Genomic DNA, 26,753 nt, shown 5'->3' with positions numbered 1-26,753 from the left:
GGGGAACTAAAACGATGTCAGGTATCCTCATGGATCCTGAATCCGCTGACACACTAGCCCTAGGTTGAGAAACAAAGAGTTTGTCAGCCTTCTGGTTTTGCAGGTGGGAAGCATGAAGCCTTTCTTCTCATCTTGCGCTCATTTTTCCCATGTGCAAAATGCAGTGAAGTGGTACTTCCAGGGCTGCAGTAAAGATTAAGACTGTGAATAAAGCGCTGGGCAAAGGGTCTTAAAACATGCCAAGTGAGGAATAAATGATTTCCCTCTCATTATCATTTCCTTTCGCCCCTCCCTTCTTCCCAAGCCGCTTTCTTCCGCCCTCCGCCTCGGTGCCGGGCGGCCCTGCTCCTCCAACCGGAAGCCTGGACGCTGCCGGGAGCGTCCTGCGCTCCGGCCCGAGCGGGGCGGTCCCGCCGCGCTCTATCCGCCTCCCAGGCCGCGCCTCGCCGTCCCCAGAGCTTGGGACCCGGTAACCGCGCCCATTCCCAGCCCCGCAGACCTCCTACCCTGCTGCCCAGCCAGCCGATTCCGGGAAGGGGGTTGGGGTTCCCCAGCGGTCGAACCTCCTGCGGGCGCGCGCCTGCCCCGAATCCCCTCCCAGGTCCCCTCTCGGCGATCGCGTCGCCCTCCCCGCGCTCGTAGTTAGACTTCAGAGCTCTGGAACTTCTCGCGATTTCGCTCCACCCTGACTTCAGCGTGGCCGAGTCGGCCTCCCTGCCCCTTTCTTCGACCTCTAGTTTGGCCGCTGCGACGTGGAGGAGCCTGGGAGGGTTGGGGGTTTCGGATGCTTTGCACCTTTTGCAGGATCTCTGCTGTTCTCTCAGGGCCCCGCGCTGAGAAGTCTGCGGGCGTTTTTTGAGGCTGGGAGTAAGGCCTTGTCCCGCAGATCTTGCCTAAGGCCAGGCCAGCCGGAGGACCAGTGCCCAGTGACCTTAGGCCGGACTCCGAGGGCCTGCCGGGCTTCCACCCTAGGGGCGCAGTCTGCAGTCAGTGATCAGTCCGACCCACCATGGGGGTTTAAGCCTCCGCCCTGCCTCCACCCCTGCTCAGAAAAATCACCTCCTCAAGGAGCCCTTCCTGAAATGTGCCCCTGCCTTGGGGGTGGTGTCTCTTTTCCCTTGTTTTTTTCTCTAGGTTTAGTGGTCAGAGTTTTTTGGATCCTGCTCCACTCTGGAACAGGGTCCAGTGGAGTGGCATGGGAAAATTATAAAACCTCCTTCAACAGAGGCCACTTAGTCCCACCCCATGCAGCACTCCAACCAGGGTGCTTGATTTTCTTCCTCGGCTTCACCCCATCCTGTTGTTATCTGGGTTCTTGGCTGACCTTAGTCAATAGAAATGAGAGGCCAGGCCAGAAACTCAGGCAAGGCTGTATGGGGCCCCTGCTGCTGCGCATGGAGCAAAAAGCAAGCAACAGGTTTCCCCGGGGAAGGGCGGGAGCTGATTCCTTGTATGGGGCTTGGATAGAGGCAGGTCCAGGAGTCCAGCCACAGGGGTGGTTTGGGTTGGATTGTGTGCGGGGGGACATGCCTGCTTTTGCCCCAACACCCTGCCTTTGCTCTGGGCTTTTCAGAAATGGCAGCTGGGTTTTTAGGGGGGTTTTTTTGTATCTTTTTGCCGGTAATTTGATCCAACTGCTGGCAGGTACACAGTTACTTTCAGTCCCTTATAGTTTCTTTGTATTTTGTTGTTCCAGGAGATGTTTGACCAGGTGCAAAAGCACTGTAGCAAAGGGTCCCAGGTCCCAGGTCCCAGCTTGTGTCACTGGGGCAGCTGCTTCTACTTCTGGCTTCTCTATTTGGTTTACCTAACACTGAACCCAGCAGTGTATGTCATACGTAGTTTTTCCCATTCTGGCTCCTTGGGGTCCTTGGACAGAACAGGGGCGACCATTCCTGGGGAAGACAGCCACCTGTGTGTTGGTCAGTCCAGTTCTTTCAGTGACGGTTGCAGAGCCTGGTGTCAGGCCCTCTCTTTTGTCCCTGGGCCAGTTTGTCCACCTCCTCCTTGGCGTGGGGAGGAGCCCAGAACAGAGCCCGGTGCCCCAGGTGTGATGTGATCCACTGTCCCCCCACTCCTCAGGGCAGAGAGTTCTGCAGATGTTTTCTTTGGCTCTTGCTCAGAGCCCTGCCTGCCTTTGCTCCTTCCCTCATGTCCGACTCAACTTCTTTGACAACACAATTGTCTTCTTTCCTTTGGTCTGGCTGCAGAGGTAGCCCGGCAGGATCGTCCCCTGGTTACTCCAAGGTCTTGGGCAGTTCATATTGGCTCTGACCCTTGCCACAGAGTTACAGAGAGCCCTCCCTTGGAGTTCCCCTCGTGGCGCAGCAGAAACCAATCTGACTAGGAACCATGAGGTTGTGGGTTCAATCCCTGGCCTCGATCAGTGGGTTAAGGATCCAGCATTGCTGTGAGCTGTGGTGTAGGTCGCAGACTCGGCTCGGATCTGGCGTGGCTGTGGTGTAGGCCAGCAGCTGTAGCTTCTGATTCAACCCCTAGCCTGGGAACTTCCATATGTCGAGGGTGCATCCCTAAAAGAAAAGAAAGTCCTGCCTTTGTTGAAGGCACTGCTAGCCCCCTGCCTTCCTGCCTTGGTTCTGTTTTGGGCTTTCCTTGCTTACTCCCTGCAGTTGGCTTGGGAGTTACCCTGATTCCATTTCTGTGGTGTGGACCCCTATGCAAGGTGATATTTCCCATTTGGCCTGAGACAGTTCGGTTTATCCCCATTGTCCCAGTATGTGTGTGTGTGTATACATACATACATACATACATACACATATACATATGCATACATACACACATACATATATGTATGTATATATATGTGTGTGTGTGTGTGTGTGTGTGTGTGTGTGTGTGTGTGTGTGTATATATATATATATATGCCACAGGTGTGGCATATCGGAGTTCCTAGGCTAGGGGTCGAATCAGAGCTGAAGTTTCCGGCCTACACCACAGCCACAGCAATGCCAGATCTGAGCAGCATCTGCAACCTACACCACAGCTCATGGCAATGCTGGATCCTTAACCCACTGAGTGGGGCCAGAGATGGAACCTGCATCCTCATGGATCCTAGCTGGGTTTGTTACCACTGAGCCAAAATGAGAATTCCCCAGCATAATTATTAATAATATCTACTTTCACTTTCCAAAGATCATGGTATGGACAATTCAACTTGTCTCTGTAAGCTAAATGCACTTGTAGGCTTGGGAGTGGCAAGTGGCTCATGTGGATTTGCACTGGGCTCAGAGGCATCAGATCCGCAGTCTAGGAAACCAGAGTTCTTCCAGGTCACTGCCACATAGTCACTTCCCTTTCTCATAGGTGGAAGGCTTCAGGTGGCTTTGTCCCCAGACGGCAGGGGTTCCCTGCTGGCCCTGGCACAGAAATGAGTCCAAGCTGGTGCTGAGAGCTATGTCTAGCCAGATTCATCCCCAGAAGTGCTATGGGGATTTATAATCAGAATTCACAGGAGTTCCCATCGTGGCTCAGTGGAAATGAACCCGACTAGCATTCATGAAGATGGAGGTTCAATCCCTGGCCTCATTTAGTGGGTTAAGGATCCAGCATTGACCTGAGCTGTGGTGTAGGTCACAGACGCAGCTCAATCCCTCATTGCTGTGGCTGTGGTTTAGACTGGCAGCTGTCGCTCCGATTCAACCCCTAGCCTGGACCTCCATATGCTGCAGGTGCAGCCCTAAAAAGACAAAAAAAGAAAAGAAAGAATTCACAGCCATGATCCAGAGCTCAACCCAGCTCCTCAACACGGCCCTTGGCTCCTGGGAACCTAACCGATGAAATGCGTGACCAGAGTTATGCCTGAGGTGCCCTTGGACCCCATCTCCCTCCATGCCAATCAGAGTTCTGAGTCCACATGGGGCCAGTTAGCTATGGCCAGATTAATAGTACTGCATCAGCCATTGAACTATTCTTCTCATGTTACGCTGAGACATAGGGCACCAATTTTTTTTAACTCATTGAATTTTATTACATTTAGAGTTGTACAATGATCATCACAACCCAATAGGGCACTGGTTTTCAACTGGGATGACCAACTATACTAGTTTGCCTGGGACTGAGTGGTTTCCTGGGACTGGGGACTTTAAGGGTTTTCTTCTTCTTTTTGGCCGCACCCAAGGCATATGAAATTTCCCAGGGCAGGGACTGAATCTGAGCTGCAGCTGAGACCTACAACACGCTGCAGTAATGCCAATCCACAGCACTGGGCTGGGGATCAAACCAGAGACTTGAGATCCTTAACCCACTATGTCATAGTAGGAACTCTCTCTGGGGACTTTAAATTTTAAAACTAGGAAAGTTCCAAGCAAACTGGGATGAGTTGGCTACACAGTTCTTAATCCTTGCTGCACATTAGATCCATCCAAGGAGTCTTGTGTAGAGATTTCAATTTAATTGATCCAGGTGGGGCCCCAAGGTAGGGGTATTTTTTCCCCCAAGTTGATTCCAACAAACTACCAGCACGGAGAACCATTAGGTTATAGGTAACATTGCTAAAAATCCATTGAAGGTAATGATTTGTTTGAGCAGAAGTGGACACAGGTATCTCAGAAGGGTGCATAATCGAGTGTGTAGTCCTCTCCTTATCGAGAGGAGTATCAAAATGGCACTTGCCTTATCATTGCTATTATTTTTCCCCACCCCAGGGACTTCTTCGTCATCAGTGAGGACCAAGCTTTCTCCTTTCCCAGCATGTTCCATTACACCTTCTTTTGAGGTAGTAGTTCGGTGGAATTGCCTCCTTTTGATGGGTGAGGTCATGATTTGTACAGTTTCAGATGAAGCTGCCGTGAGATCTTACTACATGACCCAGGGGCTTCAGGTACTTCAGCTTTGCCCCCTAGGTTACCAAGCTTGGAGGTCAGGTGCCCCTGGGACTGTTCCCTCTGCAGGTCTCCAGGATCATGTGGTACGTCAGCACTCGGGGGATGGCCCCTCGGGTCAACTTTGAGGGGGCGCTCTTCTCTGGCTATGCCCCGGACGGGGGCCTCTACATGCCTGAGGAGCTCCCACAGCTGGTCGGGGAGACCTTGCGCCAGTGGAGTGGGCTCTCCTACGCCGGCCTGGTGAAGGCGCTGTGCAGCCTCTTCATTGGCCCGGAGCTTATTCCAAAGGATGACTTAAACGGTGAGCAGCTCCTACCTCTCTCCTCTCCCACCTTACTCTTCGGCCAGCACCCGCCCCCCACACCCCCGCCACATCCCCGAGCTGCAAATCCATCATTTAACCCCTAGGAGGTCCCCAGTCACATTTCCCACAAGTTTGGAGTTTTTTCCAGACTCTGGAATCGTAAAATGGGAAATATCCCCCAAACTTCATCCATTCCAGCTCCCACCTCCAGTGGGAGGAATGCCAAAGTGATCTGCAGATTGTTTATTATTTTAAAACTCTTTCAAGGACTTCCTGTCATGGCTCAGGGGAAACCAATCTGACTAGGAACCATGAGGTTGCGGGATCCATCCCTGGCCTCGCTCATTGGGTAAAGGATCCGGCGTTGCTGAGGCTGTGGCGTAGGCCAGCAGCTACAGCTCCGATTAGACCCCTGGCCTGGGAACCTCCATATGCTGTGGGCGCAGATCTAAAAATACAAAAAACAAAACAAAACAAAACAAAAAACCCAAAAAACAAAAAAACTCAAGGCTAGAGTTGCGATTAGCAGATGCAATCTATTATAATAGAAAGAATAAATTACAAGGTCCTCCTGTATACTATAGGCAACTGTATTCAGTATCCTGTGACAAACCACAATGGAGAAGAATATGAAAAGGAATGTACATATAGCATAATTGAGTCACTTTGCTGTACAGCACAAATAAACACAACATTGTAATCAACTTCTTCAGTAACGTACATTTTTTAAAAAAAGATTAGAGGAAGTGGGATGGACTGGGAGTTTGGGGTTAGTTGATGCTAACAATTACCTTTAGAATGGATGGAAAATAATGTCAAACAGTATAGGAGTTCCTGTCGTGGCTCATCAGAAATTAATCTGACTAGTATCCATGAGGACGCAGGTTTGATCCCTGGCCTTGATCAGTGGGTTCAGGAGCGGTGTTGCGTGAGCTGAGTGTAGGTCGCAGATGAGGCTCAGATATGGCATTGCTATGGCTGTGGTGTAGGCCAGCGGCTACAGCTCCGATTTGATCGTCAGCCTGGGAACCTCCATATGCTGCAGTTCAGCCCTAAAAAAAAAAAAAAAAAAAAAAAAAAAACCCAAAAAACCCAGTATGGCACAGGGAACTATATCCAATCTTCTGGGATAAACCATGATGGAAAATATTATTTTAAAAAGAAGGTAGGGCGTTCCCATCATGGCACGGTGGAAACGAATCCAACTAGCATCCCTGAGGATATGGGTTTGATCTCTGGCCTCACTCAGTGGTTACGGATCTGGTGTTGCTGTGAGCTGCAGTGTACGTCGAAGACATGGCTCTGCTCCTGCTTTGCTGTGGCTGTGGTGTAGGCCAGTGGCTACAGCTCCAATTCAGCCCCTAGCCTGGGAACCTCCATATGCCATGGGTGCAGCCCTAAAAAGCAAAAAAAAAAAAAAAAAGAATGTATATATTTATATATATGCCTGAGTCATTTTGCTATGCAGCAGAGATTGGCACAACATTGTAAAGCAACTATACTTTAATGCAAAAGAAAACAAACAAACAAACAAACAAACAAACAACTAGGACCAAGACAGGCCAGGGCTTCTCAGACTGGTTGCACTTGGCCCACCCTAGTTTCTCTTTGCAGCTGATATGGTAACCCTTGGTTTGTTAGTTACATCAGAAGAAGGGCAGGGAAGCAAATGAAATTCTATAAGGCCAGTGTAAAACATTCAGTGGAAACCCCAAGGCAGTAGTAGAGTAACTTCATACAATACAAACACTTTTAAACACACAGTGCTTCAGGCCAATGAGACTACAGTTTATTCGAGGATTTGATGATAGGGGAGAAGGTTAATGGTTTTGTTTTTTGTTTTTTGTTTTTTTTTTTTGTCTTTTTGCCTTTTCTAGGGCCGCTTCCCAGGGCACATGGAGGTTCCCAGGCTAGGGGTCTAATCAGAGCTGCAGCTGCCGGCCTATGCCAGAGCCACAGCAATTTGGGATCCGAACCGCGTCTGCAACCTGCACCACAGCTCATGGCAACACCAGATCCTTAACCCACTGAGCAAGGGCAGGGACCGAACCCGCAACCTCATGGTTCCTAGTCAGATTCGTTAACCACTGAGCCACAATGGGAACTCCAGAGGTAATGTTGATGTGAAAGCTCTGATATCAGTCACGGGGATGGTGGAATCTGCCAGCAGAGCTAGAGGCTGGCAGGTAGGTCAGCTGCATCCCTTCACAAGAAGAGTTTGAATCCTCGCCGGAAGGGGTGCCATCCTCTTCCAGCTTGTACTTCCCAAATCCAACAACCTGAAAGAGGCCAAAGACTTGAGGTGAGAGACAGTGCTGACCAAATTTGGGCAAAGACCTGTTAGGCTCTCTGATACCAACCCCAACTTGGTGAAGGGTAAATGGGCTGCATGACCAACCCTGGAAAGGACAGAATTACAGCTTAGGTAGCTGTACGCACATGAACGCTGAAAATTTTACTTCATGGTCCTCTGTGGGCCTTGAACCAGCTGACTAGGTCTGATTTTGAGAATGATTTAACAAAAAATGAAAATAATTTTTAAAAAGACAGGAGATTTCACTGTCGTCCTAAGATGCTTGAGTGCTGGGGTATTTCCTTCCTCATATAAAGCACCCAGACCCTCAGCTGACTGTTTTATCTCCTTGAACAGTAATTCCAGAAGGGACTTTGAGAGAGTCCTGGACCAGCTCGTTTCAGACTCTTAGGTGCCTATGGATTCTCCCTGGGAATCTTGTTAAAATGCAGATTGAGTGAGCCTGGGGTTGGCCTGAGAATTCTGCATTCCTATCAAGTATTCAGATGATAGTAGTGCTGCACGAGCCAAATGTATAATATAATCCATCACATAATGGTGAGATTTGGGGGCTGAGAAGAAGAGGACTCAAAAATATAGTTCAATGACCAGCACTGATGGCATTGCCTGGAGTCTTACTAGAATTCTTAGATTTCCTCAGACCTAGTCAACCCAGACCTGCATTATAAGATCCAAGATGATTGGTTTGCCAATTAAAGTTTGAGACATACTACCCTAGATGACTTCAGCCTTAGGTAAGACTTTTATGAAAACCATTTTTTTTCTTTTTTTATTACTCAAATGAATTTATCACATCTGTAGTTGTATAAAGATCATAACCATCTAATTTCACAGGATTTCCATCCCACAGCCCAAGCACATCCCCCCCACCCCTCAAACTGTCTCCTCAGGAGACCATAAGTTTTTCAATGTCTGTGAGTCAGCTTCTGTTCTGCAAAGAAGTTCAGTTTGTCCTTTTTTCAGATTCCACATGTCAGTGAAAGCATTTGATGTTGGTGTCTCATTGTATGGCTGACTTCACTTAGCATGATAGTTTCTAGGTCCATCCATGTTGCTAAAAATGCTGGTATTTCATTCTTTTTAATAGCTGAGTAATCTTCCATTGTGTATATGTACCACATCTTCTGGATCCACTCCTCTGTCGATGGACATTTAAATTGCTTCCATGTCTTGGCTATTGAAAAGAGCTGCAATGAACATCAGAGTACACGTGTCTTTGCAAGTCATGGTTTTCTCTGGATAGATGCCCAAGAGTGGGATTGCTGGATCAAATGGTAGTTCTCTGTTTAGTTTTCTGAGGAATCTCCATACTGTTTTCCATAGTGGTTGCACCAATTTACAATCCCACCAACAGTGTAATAGGGTTCCTTTTTTGTGTAAACTGTTTTAAGCTTCCAGCATCACAGGTGTGAGATTAGGTGATGAAAAAAAAACAACTCTCCATTTTTAGAAAGGAAAATTAGAAGAGATGGGACTTTTTCTTTTTTCAGTTGTACCCATGGTATATGAAAGTTCCCAGGCCAGGGACCACTTATGAGCCACAGCTGCAATCTATGCCTCAGCCGTAGCAACACTGGATCCTTAACCCACTGTGCCACAGTGGGAACTCCAAGATGAGACATTTGATTTGATTTGACTTGTTTGTTGCATAATTGTTGAATCGGACCTCTACTGGAATATATGCACACTAGAGCTCCAAATGATTCAGAATTTATAAAGTAAACAATGGAAGTCTTACAGCCCCGACTCTGTCTGCAGGAATCACTATGAGGAACCCATGAACAGTTTGGTTCAAGTCTTTTTAGACTTTTTTCCCTAGGTTGATGCAATTATATTCATACACAGGATCCTTTACAATACAAAAATTTCTGGTCTACTTAGCTGGTAGCAAGAGATAGAAACTTCAAATTTAAACTTATAAAGAGACTGAGAGAGAACTTGAGGGAAGAGCTCATGCTCTTTATTCATTGTCCAGTCTCCCCTCCTTCCCCTCGCAGATCTGATCGACCGAGCCTTCAGCAGATTCCGACACAAAGAGGTGGTCCATCTGTGCAGGTTGAGGAATGGGCTGAACGTGCTAGAGCTGTGGCATGGGGTCACGTATGCCTTTAAGGACCTGTCCCTGTGCTGCACAGCACAGTTTCTACAGTACTTCCTGGAGAAGAGGAAGAAGCACATCACCGTGGTTGTAGGTGTGTGTGGAGGGGATATGCCCTGGAGCCCCATTGCACCCCAGCTTGCCAGTGTCCACCCACAGGTGGCCTCCACTGATGCCTCTCAGGGAGTATGTTACTGGTTCCTCTAGAGCAGGGTTCTTCACCTTTTCTTGTGCTGTGGATCCTTTTGACAGGCTGGTGGAGGCTATGGATGCCTCTCAAAATAGTATTTGTGTGTGTATATATATATATATATGCCATACCCATGGCATATGGAAGTTCCTGGGCCAGGGTTTGAGTCCTAGCTGCAGCTGTGACCTATGCCACTGCTGTGGCAACACCGGATCCTTTAACCCACTGCTTGGGTCCAGGGACCGAACCCCAGCCATTGCAGTCAGGTTTTTAACACACTGCACTGCAGGGGGAATTCCTCAGAATAGTATTTTTAAATACATAGATTATATGGTGCCAAGTTCACAGATGTGCTAATTTTAATCTATGGATCTCTTGGAGGTTCAAGGGCCCCGGGTTAAGACCAGCCACCTGCCCTCCAAGTATCTGAAGGTAGATATTGTCTCACTTGGCAGCAATACTTTAGGGGCTGTTTCTTTCCTTTTCCATCTCCCTCGTTCTACAGGGCAGGGTTCCTCCTTCTTCCCATGCAGGAACTTCTGGGGACACAGGGAGTGCTGCCATTGAGAGTGTTCAGGGGGCAAAGAACGTGGACATCATTGTTCTGCTGCCCAAGGGTCGCTGCACAAAGATTCAGGAGCTCCAGATGACAACAGTGCTGAGAGAGAATGTCCACGTGTTTGGAGGTGAGCGCTAGACAGCATGGTGCTGCCTTGAGTGGTTCACTTCTGGCGGGTTGTGGTGGGGGGTAGGGGTGGGGCACCTGAAACAACACTGGTCACCTAACCAGCTGACCATCCTTCCTCCTCCGTTTCTCTCCTTCCCTTCTTTCCTCAGTTGTATTTGGGGTTGGCATATGCCCTGGCTTAGCTCTGAGTAGGCTCGTGGTTCCACAGTCTTAGAAACTATTGGGGGTGACAGGTGTATACACCAAAACTGACGGTATAACCGAGGAAGCGTGGGTTTAAAATCACACCCCAAACAATTCCACCTCCATGCACATTCACCCTGCTGGTGCCATGTATGCAGCTAGCCATCCAGAGCCATAGCTTGAGCCAAGTGACTTGGGTCTTATCCCAAGGTGCTGAAGTTCAGAGGTCAGAAACATGTTAAATAATCATTTTAAGAGACTGTGTCATTACACGTTGACAGCTCACGCCCTTCCTTGTAGTAGAGAGTCAATTAGGTCATACACTTGGTCAACAGGTGTGAGTATTTAAAATAGGAAGCTAGGAGTTCCCGTTGTGGCTCAGTGGTTAACAAATCCCATTAGGAAGCATGAGGTTTCGGGTTCAATCCCTGGCCTTGCTCAGTGGGTTAAGGATCTGGCGTTGCCATGAGCTGTGGTATAGGTTGCAGACTTGGCCCAGATCCCCTGTTGCTGTGGCTGTGGTGTAAGCCGGAAGCTACAGCTCCGATTAGATCCCTAGCCTGGGAACCTCCATATGCCTCGGGTACAGCCCTAGAAAAGACAAAAAACAAAAACAAAAAAATGGGAAGCTACACAGAGTCACTGCTGTGGTGCAGTGGGTTAAAGATCCAGAGTTGTTTCCTGGGCAGCATGGAATCCGTCCCCAGCCTGGTGCAATGGGTTAAGGATCTGACATTACTGCAGCTATGGTATAGGTTGCAGCTTCAGCTTGGATTCAGTCCCTGGCCCCGGGAACTTTTACATGCTGTGGGTGCAGCCCAATAAAATAAAGCAAAAAGTAAAGTAAAATAAAATAAAATAAAATAAAAAGCTATTCAGTGGTATCCATCACGGGTGACTCTCCCCCCTTCCTGAGCCACATCATGAATCATGGCATTTTGTGCAGAAAGGTTAAAAAACCATCTCCTTCATGTCTATCCATCTCTTCTGAGTGCATTTAATCATGGAGCTCAAGAGTTTAGGAAGGTGGGGTGAGTTTGAGTGGAGCCATACTTTTTATTTTTTATTTCCAGCCCTCACATCCTGAGACACTCCTGTAACCCCAAGGTAGGGGTGGGATTATGAGCAGTAGGAGTCTTGGCGAAATTTCATACACTGTGGTCTTGGGCGAGCTATCCAGCTGGCCTGGCTTAGTTTGGTCCCTCACCTGGCAGGACAGTAAATGTGGTGACAGAAGACATTCCTTCTAGAACTGGCCTGGCCTCCTGTTGTAATCCCATAGAGGATATTTCTATGTAACACCAGTTTTGTCAAGGGCCAAAAGCACAGTGAAAACAAACCTTACCTATGAGAGTAGCATGAATATTCTTTGTCTGTTTGTTCAAGAGGGAACAAAAAGCCCCTTCTGCTCTTTTTTTTAGCAAGCACATACCCATTGCAGTGAAAAGCATTGGCTAAGGCCGGTGTTAGCAAAACCTTACACATTAGCCTTGGTAATTAATTGCCCATATTTGGCTGCATTTTCCGGCAGTCATGGCAAGCTTTTAATGCACAAGATTCAGGTTCCTGTGGGTCCCTGTTATATCTTAAGCACCAAAAATTGCTAGTTATGGATCTAGGACAATCTTTGCCTAGAATCAAAGCAGAGAATAGCTTTTTGTACCTCTGTTCTGCACATATGCCTTTCTCATCTTGTCTACAGATGTTGGAAGACTTTTACCTTCTTTATACCCAAGGGCATGTATGGAAGCTCCATTCTTGATTCTAGGTTGGAGAATGGTGTCCATTTAAAAAATAGTGGCAGATACGTGGGTGGTGATGAGTGTAGTGTGTTATTTGTTGTTGCTGGAACTGAAGGAGCACTTCTGTTTCATATTTGTTTTGGGCTTCAAGAAAATAAGGCAGGATGGTATTCCCATCATGGCTCAGTGGTAACGAACCCAACTGGGATCTGTGAGGATGCAGGTTCGATCCCTGGCCTCCCTCAGTGGGTTAAGGATCTGGCATTGCTGTGGCTGTGGCGTTGGCTTGTAGCCATAGCTGCAATTCAACCCCTAGTCTGAGGACTTCCATATGCCACAGGTGCAGCCCTAAAAAAGCAAAAAAAGAAAAGAAAAGAAAAAAGAAAGAAAAGAAAAAGAAGCAGGATGGAGTTCTTGCCATTGTGCTGTGCATTAGGGATCTGACATTGTCTCTGCAGCTGCACAGGTTCGATCCCTGGCCTGGCACAGTGGGTTAAGGATCTGGGGTTTCCACAGCTGTCGCATAGGTTGCAGCTCCAGCTTGGATTTGATCCTGACCCGGATTCAGTCCCTGGCCTGGGAACTTCCATGTGCTGAAGGTGTGGCAAAAAAATAAATAAATAAAAAGAGAGAAAGGGAGAGAGGGAGGGAGAAGGAAGGGGAGAGAGAAAGAAGGAAAGAAAGAAAATAAGGCAGGATCCTTTAAAGGAATTAGTCTTTGTTTCTAAATAGCTCTGTTCAAGTTCTTCCTTTCCTTTCTGGAATCTTCCGATTTGGATTCCAGGAGGATGTGTGTTTGTTCGGGAGCTGAGAGTGGATACGGGTTTTCCCTTGGACCACTGAGTTGGGGAGAACAGATGGGCCACCTGGATAGCTGTGTGTTGAACTCTGATGTTTATAAAGTCATTGATTTCCATGAATGTGGTATACTTGGTCCTTAAGTACAAGATAATCAGCAAGTGCCAGTTATATATTATGTGGGATGTTTTTGGCTGGAAGTAACAGAAAACTCAGACTAGCTTGAACAAGGATATTTTCCAACTCATAGACCTGGAAGTCTAGGGAGGCCATGGGCACCACCTTCAGGGACCCAGGTTCTCTGATCCCTTGTTCCCAGTCCTTAGCCTCATTCCTTTTGTGGCATACAGCAGTTACTGAGGTCAATGAAGTCTCTCTTCCTGTGACTCTCTCTTAAGAGCAGTGAATTTTTTCCTAGAACCCCAGCAAATAGCCTCCTTATATGTGGATCTAGAGTCAGTCCCGCAGCCTCATCACTGCCACACAATGAAGGGTGGAATGAATAATAACCTCGGTGCCTACTCTGATACTCCCCCCTCTAACCTTAGCCCCTCTCACCTTAGCCCCTCTCCTCCAAGTTTGGATCCAGTGGAGAAACAGATCCAGGTTTCAGATAGGAGATCCATATTGGCTTGATTGCTGATGGGGCTGGATGGAAGAATGCAACTTAGACAAGTAGCCACTTTGCCCATCAGCTTACCCAGTAATTCATCTATCAATTAAAGTGTGTACATACTCAGCTCAGAAAGGAGAAGTCCCTCCCTGCCAGCTTACCTGCCACATAGGAACAGAGGGCAGAACCTCCACCCTCTGATGTCAATGAAGGAAGAAGTCAGCCCACATGGGAAGAGTGACCCAACTCCTGAGAGACGACCATGGAGTAAAGATCACCCTCTCTCCATCTCACAGCCTGAGAAACCATCTCTCCTTGTTCCCAGAGAGTGGGAAAGGGGGCACGGCATACAAAGAGGAATTCTTCCCCCAATATTCCAGAAGGTTGGCATTTTACATCTAATTATATAATGGTAGAAACTTTAGAAATAGGACCACAAGGATATGGGACAAGGATATTAAGCTCCTTGAGGAGCTTAATTTGGAGTAGGCTGAGATCCATGAGAGTAAAGACACTGAGGTGAGTGGAGGTCCCAGCGGGATCGGCTCAGCCTGGGAGGCCTTTGGGTCAAGTGCCTGATAGCTCTGTCTTCTCTGTCCCCTGACAGTGGAGGGGAACAGCGATGAGCTGGACGAGCCGATCAAGGCCGTGTTTGCCGACGTGGCCTTTGTCAAGAAGCACAATCTGATGAGTCTGAATTCCATCAACTGGTCCCGGGTCCTCGTGCAAATGGCCCACCACTTCTTCGCTTATTTCCAGTGTGCGCCATCCTTAGACACGCACCCCCTACCCCCCGTGGAGGTGGTTGTGCCAACGGGGGCTGCCGGTAACCTCGCAGGTAAGGAGACCCCCCTGGGGGGAAAGGGCCTTTCCTGAAAACTGCCTGTGGCCCCCATCCCCCCAGCTGCCCTTAGGCTGTGACTGTGAGGAGAAAGGTTGAATTCAGATCTTGAGTCTGAAGGGATGGGAAACAACACAGAAGAAGCTTCCAGAAAACTTCCCCTGACTCACTGCAGGGAAATCCGGGGCTCTTGCTGCAACAGGGAGCATGATGGGTTAACGGCGATGTGCTCCAGTTGCCTGATCTGATGTGTCTGCTCAGCAGACTGTGGGGAGATGAGGTCAAGGTTGAGCTGCTGTGCCCGGCTGGCACTGCCCTCCGCCAGCAACATGGACTTTGCTCCCAGTCTCGCCAGCTGCCGGCCCTGAGGATAAGGGTTCGCCTGGCACAGTGTGTTCTCCCTGGAGACCCTGTGATGTGGAAAGAGTTCTGGACTTAGGCTTCTGGCCCCAGTTCTGTCCTTTATTAGCGGAACGATTTTCCCTTATGCTCAGCTCTGAGGCTATAAAAAGGAGATTAGACCACTTATCATATCTCTAAGGGTGATGGTGAGGTGCAAATAAGATTCTTGATGCATGTATGTGAACTTTGTGAGGGTCAAAAGCTATACATTTCCTGTAGTAATAGGTAACGTTTATCAAGTGCTTGCTGTGTCAGGCTCTGCTGTAAGTGCTTCTCTCGAATTAACTCCTTTAATCCTCACGTATGCCTATGGGGTGGGGAGGGGAGACCATACTATTATTCTCTTTTTTGTTTGTTTTTTGCTTTTGCTTTGTTTGGTTTGGTTTTTGGCTACCTCACGGCATATGGAGTTCCTGGGCCAGAGATCAGATCTGAGCCACAGCTGCAACCTAAGCTGCAGCTGCAGCAATGTGGGATCTTAACCCACTGTGCTGGGCTGGGGTTCGAACCTGCATCCCAGTACTCCCAAGATGCCCAGGATCCCATTACGGCATTGCAGGAACTCCTGTTACTTCCATTTTTAAATGAGGAAGCAGAGGCACAGAGAAGTCATCGGCCCGCACCTGGTTACACCCCTATGTGTCCCAGAGCAAGAACTGCAGCCCATGTGGGCTGCCTCCAGAACCTCCATCCTTGGGAGTCTGGTAGGCTGCTTCCTGAGGGGCATTGCTGCTTCTAATGGCATCGCTTCTGATGGGCGCCAAGGATGGCTTTGTTGAGATCATGAAAGCATCTTAGCGGTCCGGGGTCTTCCTGACTTCCACTAACACAGGGATGGAAAGCATAGTGAGCTCTTAGACAAAGATGGCTCAGCCTCCCTCCCCATGTGGTGAAGCCCACCGCACTGCCCATTTGCATCCCCCTCCAGTGAGTGATGGTGCCTGCACGTGTCCCAGAACCCGCCACAGTGTCTGGTGCAAAAATGACATTTGCTGAGGGAGCTCCGATCTAGCCCTGCTCCAACGGGATCTAACTGCTTGACCTCAAGCTTTGGACCCTCCTGAGCCTTCACTGCTCCCCTCTCACACAAGGATATCAGGACATTGACATGATGATCCAGTGAGATAAGAGTGACAGAGTGCTTTGCACAATTAAGTGTGATGTTGGGTGGTGTGGTTATCCCTAACTCCTTTTATCTACTCTTCAGAGATAAACCATTCATGGAAGTAGGTACCTTCCTAAGCTGCGTTACCGTTCCAGGCCCTCCATCTCTGGGGAGAGGAATTCCTTATTTGTTCCATGCAAATAGGATCTGCTACTAGAGTGGATGGAGGCTGCTGCTCTGGCCTCCCTTTGCCCCTTTCCAGGAACCGATCCAAAGATGCTGGTTCTAGGATGCTGAGTTGGGGACTGCATGTGCTCGGGACTTAGACAGACCTAGTTCAAATCCTTATTCTGCCACTTAGTTTGCTTTGGGTGGATCATTGTAACTTCTCAGAACCTCTGTTTACTCTTCTGCAAATGGGGGCGAGCATGTGTGTCAGTACCTGGTGGGGGGCGTGGCACGGAGAACAGTATTTGGGCATAGAAACACTCCCCTCCTCCTCTTCCCCCCTCCTCCTCCTTCTCCCTCTTCCTCCCCCTCCCCTCCTCTTCTTCCTCCTTCTTCTCCTTCTAGTAGACTTATTGCTATCTGATTCACATACCATACAACTCACCCATTTAAAGTATACAACTTAGTTTTTAGCGTGTACAGCTTCGTGCAGCCAACACCAGAATCAATCTTAGAACACTTTTGTCACCCTAGAAGGAAGCTCTGTTCCCATTAGCAGTCATTCCCCATTTCCTCTCATCCTTCCCAGCTTTAGGCAGCCACAAATCTATTTCATCTCTGTAGGTTTTCCTGTTCTGGACATTTTATATAAGTGGAATCATACAATATACGGCCTTTGGTATCTGGCTTCTTTCACTTAGCATAATGTTTTCAAGACTCATCCATGTCGTGGCCTGTATCAGTGCTTTATTCCTTTTTATGGCTGAATAGTATTCCACCATATGCACATACCACATTTTATTTGTCCATCTATCAGTTAATGCAATCCAAATGTTAGCAGTTATCAGTTTTTAGCTATTAAGAATAAGGCTGCTATGAACATTTGTATAAAAGATTTTGTGTGGACCTGCTTTCAATCTTCTTGAGTATATATAATTAGGGATGAATTTCTAGGTCATATTGAAACGCTATGAAAACTTTTTGAGAAACTGCCAGACTGTTTTCCAAAGTGGCTGCACCATTTTACATTCCCAACAGTGTACGGCGGTTCCAATTTCTCCACTTCTTGCCCAAGACTTGTGATTATCTGTCTTTTTTATTCTAGCCATCTTAGTGGGTATGAAGTAGTATGTCACTGTGGTTTGGGTTTGTATTTTCCTGCTGACTAATGATGTTGATTATCTTTTCGTGTGCTCATTGGCCATTTGTATATTTCCTCTGCAGAAATGTCTATTCAAATCTTTTGCCCACTTTTACTGAGTCGTAGAAGTTCTTTAACTATTCTGGGTTCCAGTCCCGTATCAGATCTATGATTTGTGAAGAGTTTTTCCCATTCTCTAGGCTGTCTTTTCACTTTCTTCATGGTGTCCTCTGAAGCACAAAAGCTTCAAAAAGCACAAGAGGTTTTTGATTCGATGAAGCCCAATGTATTTTTTCTTCTGTTTTTTGTGCTTTCGGTGTCATGTCTAAGAAACCATTGTTCTCCCCCTCTGCTAAGCCGGGTGCATTGCTCAGAAGATGGGCCTGCCCATCCGCCTGGTCGTGGCAGTGAATTGCAATGACATCATCCACAGGACTGTTCAGCGGGGAGACTTCTCTCTGTCCGAGACCGTCAAAGCAACCTTGGCATCAGCTATGGACATTCAGGTGGGACCTGTGAGGTGGGGTGCAGGGGTGACGTGGGTGTTGGTTAGGTGGGCATGGACAAGGGCTGAGGTCAGTGGGCCTTTCTGCCCAGGTGCCCTACAATATGGAGAGGATCTTCTGGCTGCTCTCTGGCTCTGACAGCCAGATGACAAGAGCCCTCATGGAGCAATTTGAAAGGACCCAACGTGTCAATGTCCCCAAGGAACTGCACAGCAAGGTCAGTCACCACCCATACACCATGGAGAAAGGAAAGCGTGCAGCCCCAAGCCACAGACTTGGGGTTTGCAAATCTCTTCAAGGGAAGGGGACACTTGTTTCTTGAGTACCTGCTATGGATCTGGCACTTCTGCAGTCACTTGATGTGGGTTTATTTGTTGAATGAGGAGACGCAGTAGAGGTTATTGGTTTAAAGTCAGATGGGGCTCAACTTCAAGCCACCTGCGAGACCTTAAGCCAGTTTCTTAAACTCTGTGCCTCAGTTTCCTCATCTGTAACATGGGGATAATACGAATGCCTACCTCATAGCATTGTTGAAGATTGAAGTCAAATAATACCCGTGAAGCACTTTATACACTGCCTGGCAATATAGGGCTTATATTTTAACTTATTATTTTTATTCATTTTCGTTGTTGACTTGCAGTAATAACAACTGGAATCCACTTTTCCAATCCAGTATGAGCAGATACTATTGTCCCATTAGCTTTGTATTTTATTTAAGAAGAAGGAGAGATTGGAGTTCCCGTCATGGCTCAGTGGTTAACGAATCTGACTAGGAACCATGAGGTTGCGGGTTTGATCCCTGGCCTTGCTCAGTGGGTTTAAGGATCTGGCATTGCCGTGAGCTGTGGTGTAGGTCGCAGATGCGACTCAGATCTCGCGTTGCTGTGGCTTTGGTATAGGCCGGTGGCTACAGCTCCCGATTGGACCCCTAGCCTGGGAAGCTCCATATGCTGCAGGAGTGGCCCAAGAAAATGGCAAAAAGACAAAAAAAAAAAAAAAAAAAAAAAAAAAGAAGAAGAAGAAGAAGGAGAGATTTTATTTCCTAAGAATGGTAGGAGTCTTGTTGGAAGGGATTATTTTTATTTTAATGTAGCCTAGTGATGGAAACTTAATATTGTTTTTAAAAGATTTCAAAACAAAACAAACAAAAAAGAGTTCCCATTGTGGCTCAGTATCCATGAGGATGTAGGTTCAATCCCTGACCTCGCTCAGTGGGTTAAGAGTTTGGCATTGCCACACTGTGGTGTAGGTCACCGATGTGGCTTGGATCTGGCATTGCTGTGGCTGTGGTGTAGGCCGGCAGCTGCAGATCCAATTTGACTCCTAGCCTGGGAACTTCCATATGTCTCAGGCATAGCATAAAAAGAAAAAAAAAAAAAAGAACTTCTTATGTTGAATTTGCCTTTAATTTTCTCTACGATGTTCACACCAAGTGGTCGTCCAGACTGTGTATGTCTCCAGGGATGATGACCTCAGTGCCTCACATCAGCTGTCATCATTACAAAGTTCTTTATTTTATTTTGTTTTGTTTTGTTTTGTTTTATTCTATTTTATTTTATTTTTCTGTTCTTAGGGCCACACCTGGCATATGGAGGTTCCCAGGCTAGGGGTCTAACTGGAGCTACAGCTGCTGTCCTACACCACAGCTCACAGCAACGCTGGATCCTTAACCCACTGAACAAGGCCAGAGATCAAACGTGCATCCTCAGGGATGCTAGTTGGGTTAGTTAACTGCGGAGCCATGACAGGAACTCCCCTTACCAAGTTCTTCGTGTTGGGCTAAAATCTCCTACTTCTAGCTCGTGCACCAGTGAGCAGTCTGATTCCCATACTTGAAAAGAATCTTTGTTTACCAGCTTGTTAATCCACTGTTTAGCAGGAAATCTTTGTTTCCTGGCTTAGCTGTCCCTTAATGACAGATTTTGAGTGGTCCATGTTTATCTTAAAGGGTTGTTCCCAGAACTAGATACCATTCTCTGCACTCCAGTACCCGCACAGATGGAGGTGGAATTTCTGTCTTCTGGAATCTATGTTTCTTTTGATCCAGTCTCCCTTCATCAGTTTGGACTGCTGAAGTACCACAGACGGGTGGCTTATAAACAGCACAGATGTATTTCCCACACTTCTGGAGACTGGAGGTCTGAGATTGGGGGCCAGCATGGCTGGGTTGTGGTGAGAGCCCTCTTCTGGGCTCCAGTTGGCCGCCTTCTCATATCCTCATATGGTGGAGAGGGATTCACCTAGGTCTCTGGCCTCTTCTTATAAAGACACTAATCCTATTCCTGAGGGCTCCACTCTTATGACCTCATTACCTCCCAAAGGCTCCACCTCCAAATACCATCAATTTGGCTTAGGGCTCCAACATATAAATTTGGGGTGGGGTAGGGACAAAGGCATTCAGACCATAACACATCCAAAGTTCAAATTATTTGGCTAATGGTTTGTATTGACATTCACATTCCTTCTCCGCATATAAATGAGATGCTCCATGAAGACAGACACCTGGTTCTTCATTCTCTTCCTGGTTGTATGTGTAGAAGATAATCCATCTGCTGGAACAGCATTCATTCAGATGACATATGAGTGGAGCTCCCTTGTGGCCTAGCAAGTTAAGGGTCTGGCATCGTCACTGGTGGGGGACGGGTTTGATCCCTGGCCTGGGAATTTCCGCATGTTATGGACATGTCTGAAAAAAAAAAAATTACATATGAGCTAGGAACTGTGCTTGGTGCTGGAGATACAAAGATAAATAAAATAGGAGTTCCCGTTGTGGTGCAGCAGAAAGGAATACGACTAAGAACCATGAGGTTCGATCCCTGGCCTCGCTTAGTGGATTAAGGATCGGGTGTTTCCGTGAGCTGTGGTATAGGTCACAGACGCAGCTCGGATCTGGCGTTGCTGTGGCTGTGGCATAGGCCAGCAGCTGTACCTCTGGTTAGACCCCTAGCCTGGGAACCTCCATATGCTGTGGGGGCAGCCCTCAAAAAAAAAAAAAAGATAAATAAAATACATTTCTTGTCTTTTGTGGGCCCTAATGGGTCAGGAAGTTATGATTTATAATACCCTACTCCTTGTTGCAGTTGAGTATCTGCCAGGTTTTTGGCACATCATAAGCATACAGCACATTTTCAGAGAATGATCAAATAAACCATCTACACTGAGGGAGAACCAAGAAGGGAGTCTCCTCCTCTGTCTGAGGGTAGTGGGGAGTTTTTCTGGAGGAGATGCCGCCAGAGCTAGGTGGGATCTGACAGGAAGCTGTTCTCACAGCCACTGGAAGGGGTGCACAACCAACAAAGACCCAGAAAGCTTGAATGCCTGGAACCTGTGCTTTGTCTGGTTGTTGAAAAAGACTGTATACTAATTCGCTGGTTCATGAGCCAAATCCTAACTAAATATATGGACCCGAAACTCAAACATATCCTTCTCTTAACTTGAGTGAATTTATTTAAAACCAGGAAACTTAGGAAATCAAATTTTACTCTGAGCTGAAGCTGAGTCTTTCAATCTGAACATTTCATTTAAGTTTCTGGTGTCTAGCCAGCTGTGTCAGGTGGTGGGCTTGGGGGTCACATTTTCCCCACTTCCCCTCCCCCCTCCCCCGCCCTGATTCCCACTCCCCTGACCCTGGAACCCGCCAGCTTTCAGAGGCAGTAACGTCTGAGTCCATGATGGATGAGGTCATCACCCAGACCATGCTCCGCTGCTGGGAAGAGAACCAGTACTTGCTGTGCCCTCACTCTGCCGTGGCCGTGAGCTACCACTTCCAGCAGACGGACCGGCAGCAACCCAGGTACCGGTGGTGTGCGCCTGGGTCATGCGGGGAGGGGAGGACCTCTTTGGCTTTCAGGGGCCCTCTTCTTCCCCAGGCAGCAGGGACAGGAATGTGAACAAGTGACTTTTCTGAGCGCGGCAAGTGCTGGGTGGAACTGTGTGGGGAGAACTGTGGTCCCTGGGGGAGGACGTGTGATGGAGAGGCGCGTGAAGCTGGGCGTACCACAAGGAGGCGCAGTTTGCTGGCAGGGTCATTGGCGAGATACAGTTAAGGGACTAAGCATCTGTCTCTGTTTTTCTCCCCACTCTACCTCTAACCTTCCCGTGTTCCTTCTTCCCTCTCTTCGCTCCTGTTCCCACCTGCCCCCCGCCCCCTCGCCCCGCAGCCCTCCTCGGTGCTGTCTGGCTCCTGCCTCTGCGGCCAAGTTCCCGGAGGCCGTGCTGGCTGCGGGGCTGACCCCGGACACCCCCGCTGATATCCTTGCCCTGGAGCGCAAGGAGGCACGCTGTACCCCAATGCGGAAGGGCGACGACTGGACGCAGATGCTTCGGGACACCATTGAGAACCTGAGCCGGCAGTGGCAGGGGCACTTCCAGAACACCCCGGAATAAATAGGCAGAAGCTGACTTCCTTTAGGCTTTGGACCCCCCAGGAGGTAGCCCTTCTTATGTGCCTTGTGCACCTGCTTTCGGTTAAGAGCTGGTGCAGGAGGTTCTCAGGGGGCTACTCAGCGGGGTCTGGAGCCAGTGGGCTGTGCTGTTCCCTGGCTGCTGTGTGCTTTCACCGGGGTCCTGTTGTGCCTGGTCCTGGGATAGGCTGGAGGGGTGTGGGTGATGGCTAGAGCTGCACTCCCACTGCAGGACCGTCCAGGAGCATCATGGCCACATGGAAAGGTGAGGGCCTGCAAATGCAAAGTCTTGGGCTCAGGGTCAACCTCAGCTCCAGGATTTTGGCCCCCAGACCCTAAACCTGTGCAGGTGGGGACCACTCACTCCATTAACACAGGTCTGGGGCTCATCTGGGGCACACTGTCTCTGAGCCTTAGTTTATCTGATCCCCAAGCCAGATGCAGAGATCCTGGCCTTCCTTGTCAGAAGCTTCTACCCTATTAAGATGTTGGGAATCCCTGCAATAAAAGTTCATGTTCCGTGTGATGGTGACTGCATGACCTGTGAGCGGAGCGTGGTGGGTGCCCCGTGGCGATGGTGGTTCCTCCGTGTCCCCATCCACCTGCCACCCCAGGTGATCAAGGGAACAGGTGGCACTGGTGGTGGTGAACGGACTTGGGGTTCGGGATCACCAGATGGGCCTCAAACGGAGTCAAAGTGCCCTGTTGGTCATGTATCAACCATGGTTGATGGTCTTTATTAAAGCAAGTCATGGTCATATCAGCAAGAAGCAACGACCCCTTTTTAAGCACTAAAGAAGGTCCAAATACATTTCCATAGGGCCCTCAGTCACCACGCTGCCCCAGAGAAGTGAGTGACTCTCACTCTCCCCTCTCCAAGCCTTTGTCCCTGAACTTGCCTCTGGGGCTGCAAGTCCCATTTCCCAGGCTGTTTCTGTCTCGGGTCCTGTGTCTTGTTACTGAGGCGCTGTCCCCCATCAGCCCACCTGGAAATAAGGACTCTAGTCTCTGAAGTCTGGCAGGACTTCACCTGCAGCTTTCTTACAGTGTTTATTCCCTTCTGCCCTGTGTTATGGTTATCCATGTAAGACATGACCTCCCTGCCTCTAAGCTCCTGGAAGATACGACCTGTTTAATACAATAGGCTGAAACCTTTTGGATTTGCCCCTATTGATTAAAAAACAAGTTGTAATATGTTCTCCCAACATATGTGCATTAAATTGTGTATTTAGTAAGATAGACATGATGGGATAACAGCAGCTGTATTCATCTTTGCTCCCCATGTTCCCTCGGGTTACCTGCAGGCCCGTCCCTAGCATTCCTGGTTCTCTTCCTGCCACCCCAACATCAGCACTGCCAGCTTTGCATCTCCATGGTGCCCATGGGCTAAAAAGAGAGGCCAGAGGCCAGTGTCTGGTGAATTCTGTAACCAAAGGAACCCAGCTCCCCTGTAAGTGCACACCTGCCCCTCCGTGTGTGATGATTCTCAAAGTGTGGCCCTGGGGTTTCCCTCAAGTGCACACTCCTGCCCCCTCGCCACCCCCCACTGCCCCACGTTCAGAGGCAAATCTCTGAGCATGGGTTGGGCATTTGCAGTTTTTACAGTTTGCCCAAGTAAGTGTCTGCACTCTCATCTTGGAAACCCTGGCTGGGAACTTCAAGTGTGCTAATAATTCTCTTCCAGAGAGAGGTACTCTATTTTCCCAAGGGCCTGCTTTCTGCCTGCTTCTGTTTTCATGATCCAGCCTGCGCTGTCCAACTCAGTAGCCACTACCCACATGTGACTGTTGAGCATTTGTGATGTGAATAGTATGACGAAGGAACTGAATTTAAAATTTTATTTAGGAGTTCCCTTTGTGGCACAGCAGGCTAGTATCCATGAGGAGGTGAGTTTAATCCCTGGCCTTGCTCAGTGGGTTGGGGATCTGATGTTGCCATGAGCCGTGGTGTAGGTCACAGACTCAGCTCGGGTCTCATGTTGCTGTGGCTGTGGTGCAGGCTGGCAGCTATAGCTCTGATTCGACCCCTAGCCTGGGAATCTCCATATGCCGTGAGTTCAGTCCTAAAAATCGAAAAAAACAAAACAAAAATAAATAAATAAATAAAAAACAAACCAAAAAAACCCCTACACACACACACACACACACACACACAATTTTATTTAATCTTAATTAATTTGCATTTAAATTTCAAAACTCTTACTTGATTTGGTTATTGGAAGACTTTTAAGTATGATCGAAAAATTGCAGGTATGTGAATCTGCTTTTTCAGCTGTAAAACTTACGAAGTACCTAAAATACAGATAAATATTTGCAATGAAAATGCAGGGTTCTGATTGAGGTGTGCCACAAATGTAAAATATATATTGCATTTCAAAGACTTCAAATGAAAATCTAAAATATCTCGCTAAAAATTTTTTATGGATGACCTGTTGAAAGGATAATATTTTGATGTATTGGGTGAAATAAAATATATTATCAAAATTAATTAATTCAATTTTTTTTCCTTTTCCAGGGACGTTTAAAGTTATATATGGGGCTTGTCTTTGAGGCACACATTGTATTTCTATGGACAGCAGTGACTTAGAGCTTAACCTTGGCTCTGTGTACACATGAACACATTACAGATAGCTGTGCATTTAGTTATATGACTGGATTCAGATCCTCCGCGGATTGAGGGAGGGGGTTAGACAAACCCAAACACGTGGGTGTTAGTGCAGCTGGAGGACCTGGACTCTGGCAGGCCCTCCGCAAGGCAGGCACAGCAAGCACGGCAGGCAGGGTGCAGAGAGACTTATGGCCACTAGACGGCACTGTTGCCACCACGCTGAGGGCTGCTGTAAAAGGACCTAGCAGGCATTTGGCTTCCAAAGCTGCCTTCCCTGGCTTTGAGGTGTAAAGAAGCTGCTGGTCATCCAGGCTGATCTCTTCCTGTCACCCCAACATCAGCATTGCCAGCTCTGCATCTCCATGGTGCCCATGGGCTAAAAGGAGAGGCCAGAGGGCACCCTCTTTCTGGAAACTTGACATTGAAACAAGGCATTCATTACAGAGAGAGGGGGCAGGGATGCAAGACACACAGGAGGATGGAAGAGCACTTTTAAAGGATGACCGTGACCCTACAGGCACCTGCACTTGACAGCTTTTTGAGACACTTTAATACCCACAAGAGTGTACACAAAGGAGCCCCCAGGGCCCATTATCCACTAGGCACAATGGGCCTGATACTTTGGGTCACAAAATATTTAGAAGCCCATGAAAATGTATTAATTACAGAGTCCCTGTTGTGGCTCAGCAGGTTAAGGACCCCACGTTGTCTCCCTTGAGGATGCAGGTTCGATCCCCAGCCTTGCTCAGTGGGTTAAGCATCTGTTCTTGCCATAAACTGCAGTGTAGGTCCATGATATTGCTCGGATCTGGTGTTGCTGTGGCTGTGGCTGTGGCTGTGGCTGTGGCTGGCAGCTGCAGCTCCAATTCAGCCTCTGGTCTGGGAACTTCCACATGCTGCAGGTGTGGCTGTAAAAAGAAAAAAAAAAGAGATAAAATGTTTTAATTTCTAAGAAATTAAAAAAATGAATATAATCCATCTTTATACCAACACAATAATACAAAAGAAACTTAAATATTGTTTGTAGAGGAAGATCCCTTTGAAGGCAAAAGTGCCAGGACCCACAAAAGTCATCATGCACCCCTACTCTCAGCCAGGTCATACTTCACCAAAATCAACTCCTATAAGCCTGACGGCAAGCGGTGAAGGAGGTGTTACTATCATCTGTGTTTTAGAGATGAGGAAACAAGCACTGAGGGATAAGGGAACTTGTCCGTTAGCACCAGGACAGAGCAGAGGGGCTGGGACTTGAACCCAAGTGTGTGGCTTCAAATTTGATGTGCATTTTTCCCAAGGAGCTGGCCATGTTCTACTGTGTCTGCCACTCTCCACCCTGCCTGGGCTGTGGCCCTTCCACTGGGCCATCCTCCACCCTCCCTTTCATGAGTGGATTTGGGAGCATGGTCGTGATGCTCCAGGAGGCCCACTAGAGGCCCACCTTACAGTTTCCTGCCCCCTGGCACCTGCACCCAGGACTGGGCAGCCAGAGCCAGTGCATCCTTATCTTTGCTGCCATGTTTCTGAGGGCTCAAGGGCAGTGTTGGGGCTCACAAAACTCCTTACCTTCTGGATGGTTCTGAGTCCTATCCAGTTCTGAGTTCACCAGACCCTGAGGGTGGGCCCAGAATAAAAGCCACTGTCAGCACAAATGGATGTGAGATATGAGCTCCAGGAGATTCTGGCCACAGGGTATCCTGGGGCTGAAAGGAGGAGAGGGACAGGAGTGAGATGAAGTCCAAAGAAACAGCCACCCCTTGAACACATACACAGGTGCACAGACAAACACAGACAGACACACCTACATGC

The 26,753-nt window shown here is 48.2% G+C and overlaps 1 protein-coding gene across 8 annotated transcripts; it reads left to right on the top strand.

Moving 5' to 3' along the window:
* The first annotated feature begins 335 nt into the window (after window positions 1-335).
* THNSL2 (threonine synthase like 2) lies at window positions 336-24,827 on the top strand. 8 transcript variants are annotated; one of them, XR_014841511.1, is made up of 10 exons: window positions 336-469; window positions 4,665-4,735; window positions 4,911-5,145; window positions 9,460-9,654; window positions 10,284-10,436; window positions 14,382-14,612; window positions 17,865-17,937; window positions 18,029-18,154; window positions 21,579-21,730; window positions 22,098-24,827. XR_014841511.1 is itself a non-coding variant. In XM_021087277.2 (10 exons), exons 3-10 carry the CDS (start codon window positions 4,923-4,925, stop codon window positions 22,321-22,323), a joined length of 1,455 nt encoding a protein of 484 aa, XP_020942936.2. In that variant the 5' UTR covers window positions 336-469; window positions 4,665-4,735; window positions 4,911-4,922; the 3' UTR covers window positions 22,324-24,827. The 8 variants fall into 8 exon arrangements, 6 of the variants coding, with proteins under 6 accessions (XP_020942936.2, XP_084874853.1, XP_084874855.1 ...); XM_021087277.2 differs by having other exon boundaries at window positions 17,789-17,937; XR_014841510.1 differs by lacking the exon at window positions 4,665-4,735.
* The last annotated feature ends 1,926 nt before the right edge of the window (window positions 24,828-26,753 follow it).

This window comes from Sus scrofa, chromosome 3 (assembly GCF_054392235.1).
Source record: "Sus scrofa isolate SSC_HxYL_T2T_F1_AM1 chromosome 3, Sscrofa_HxYL_maternal_Yorkshire_Landrace_v2.0, whole genome shotgun sequence".
Lineage (NCBI taxonomy): Eukaryota > Metazoa > Chordata > Mammalia > Artiodactyla > Suidae > Sus > Sus scrofa.
Note: the sequence above shows the minus strand (reverse complement) of the source record. Positions and strands in the feature narration are given on the sequence as shown.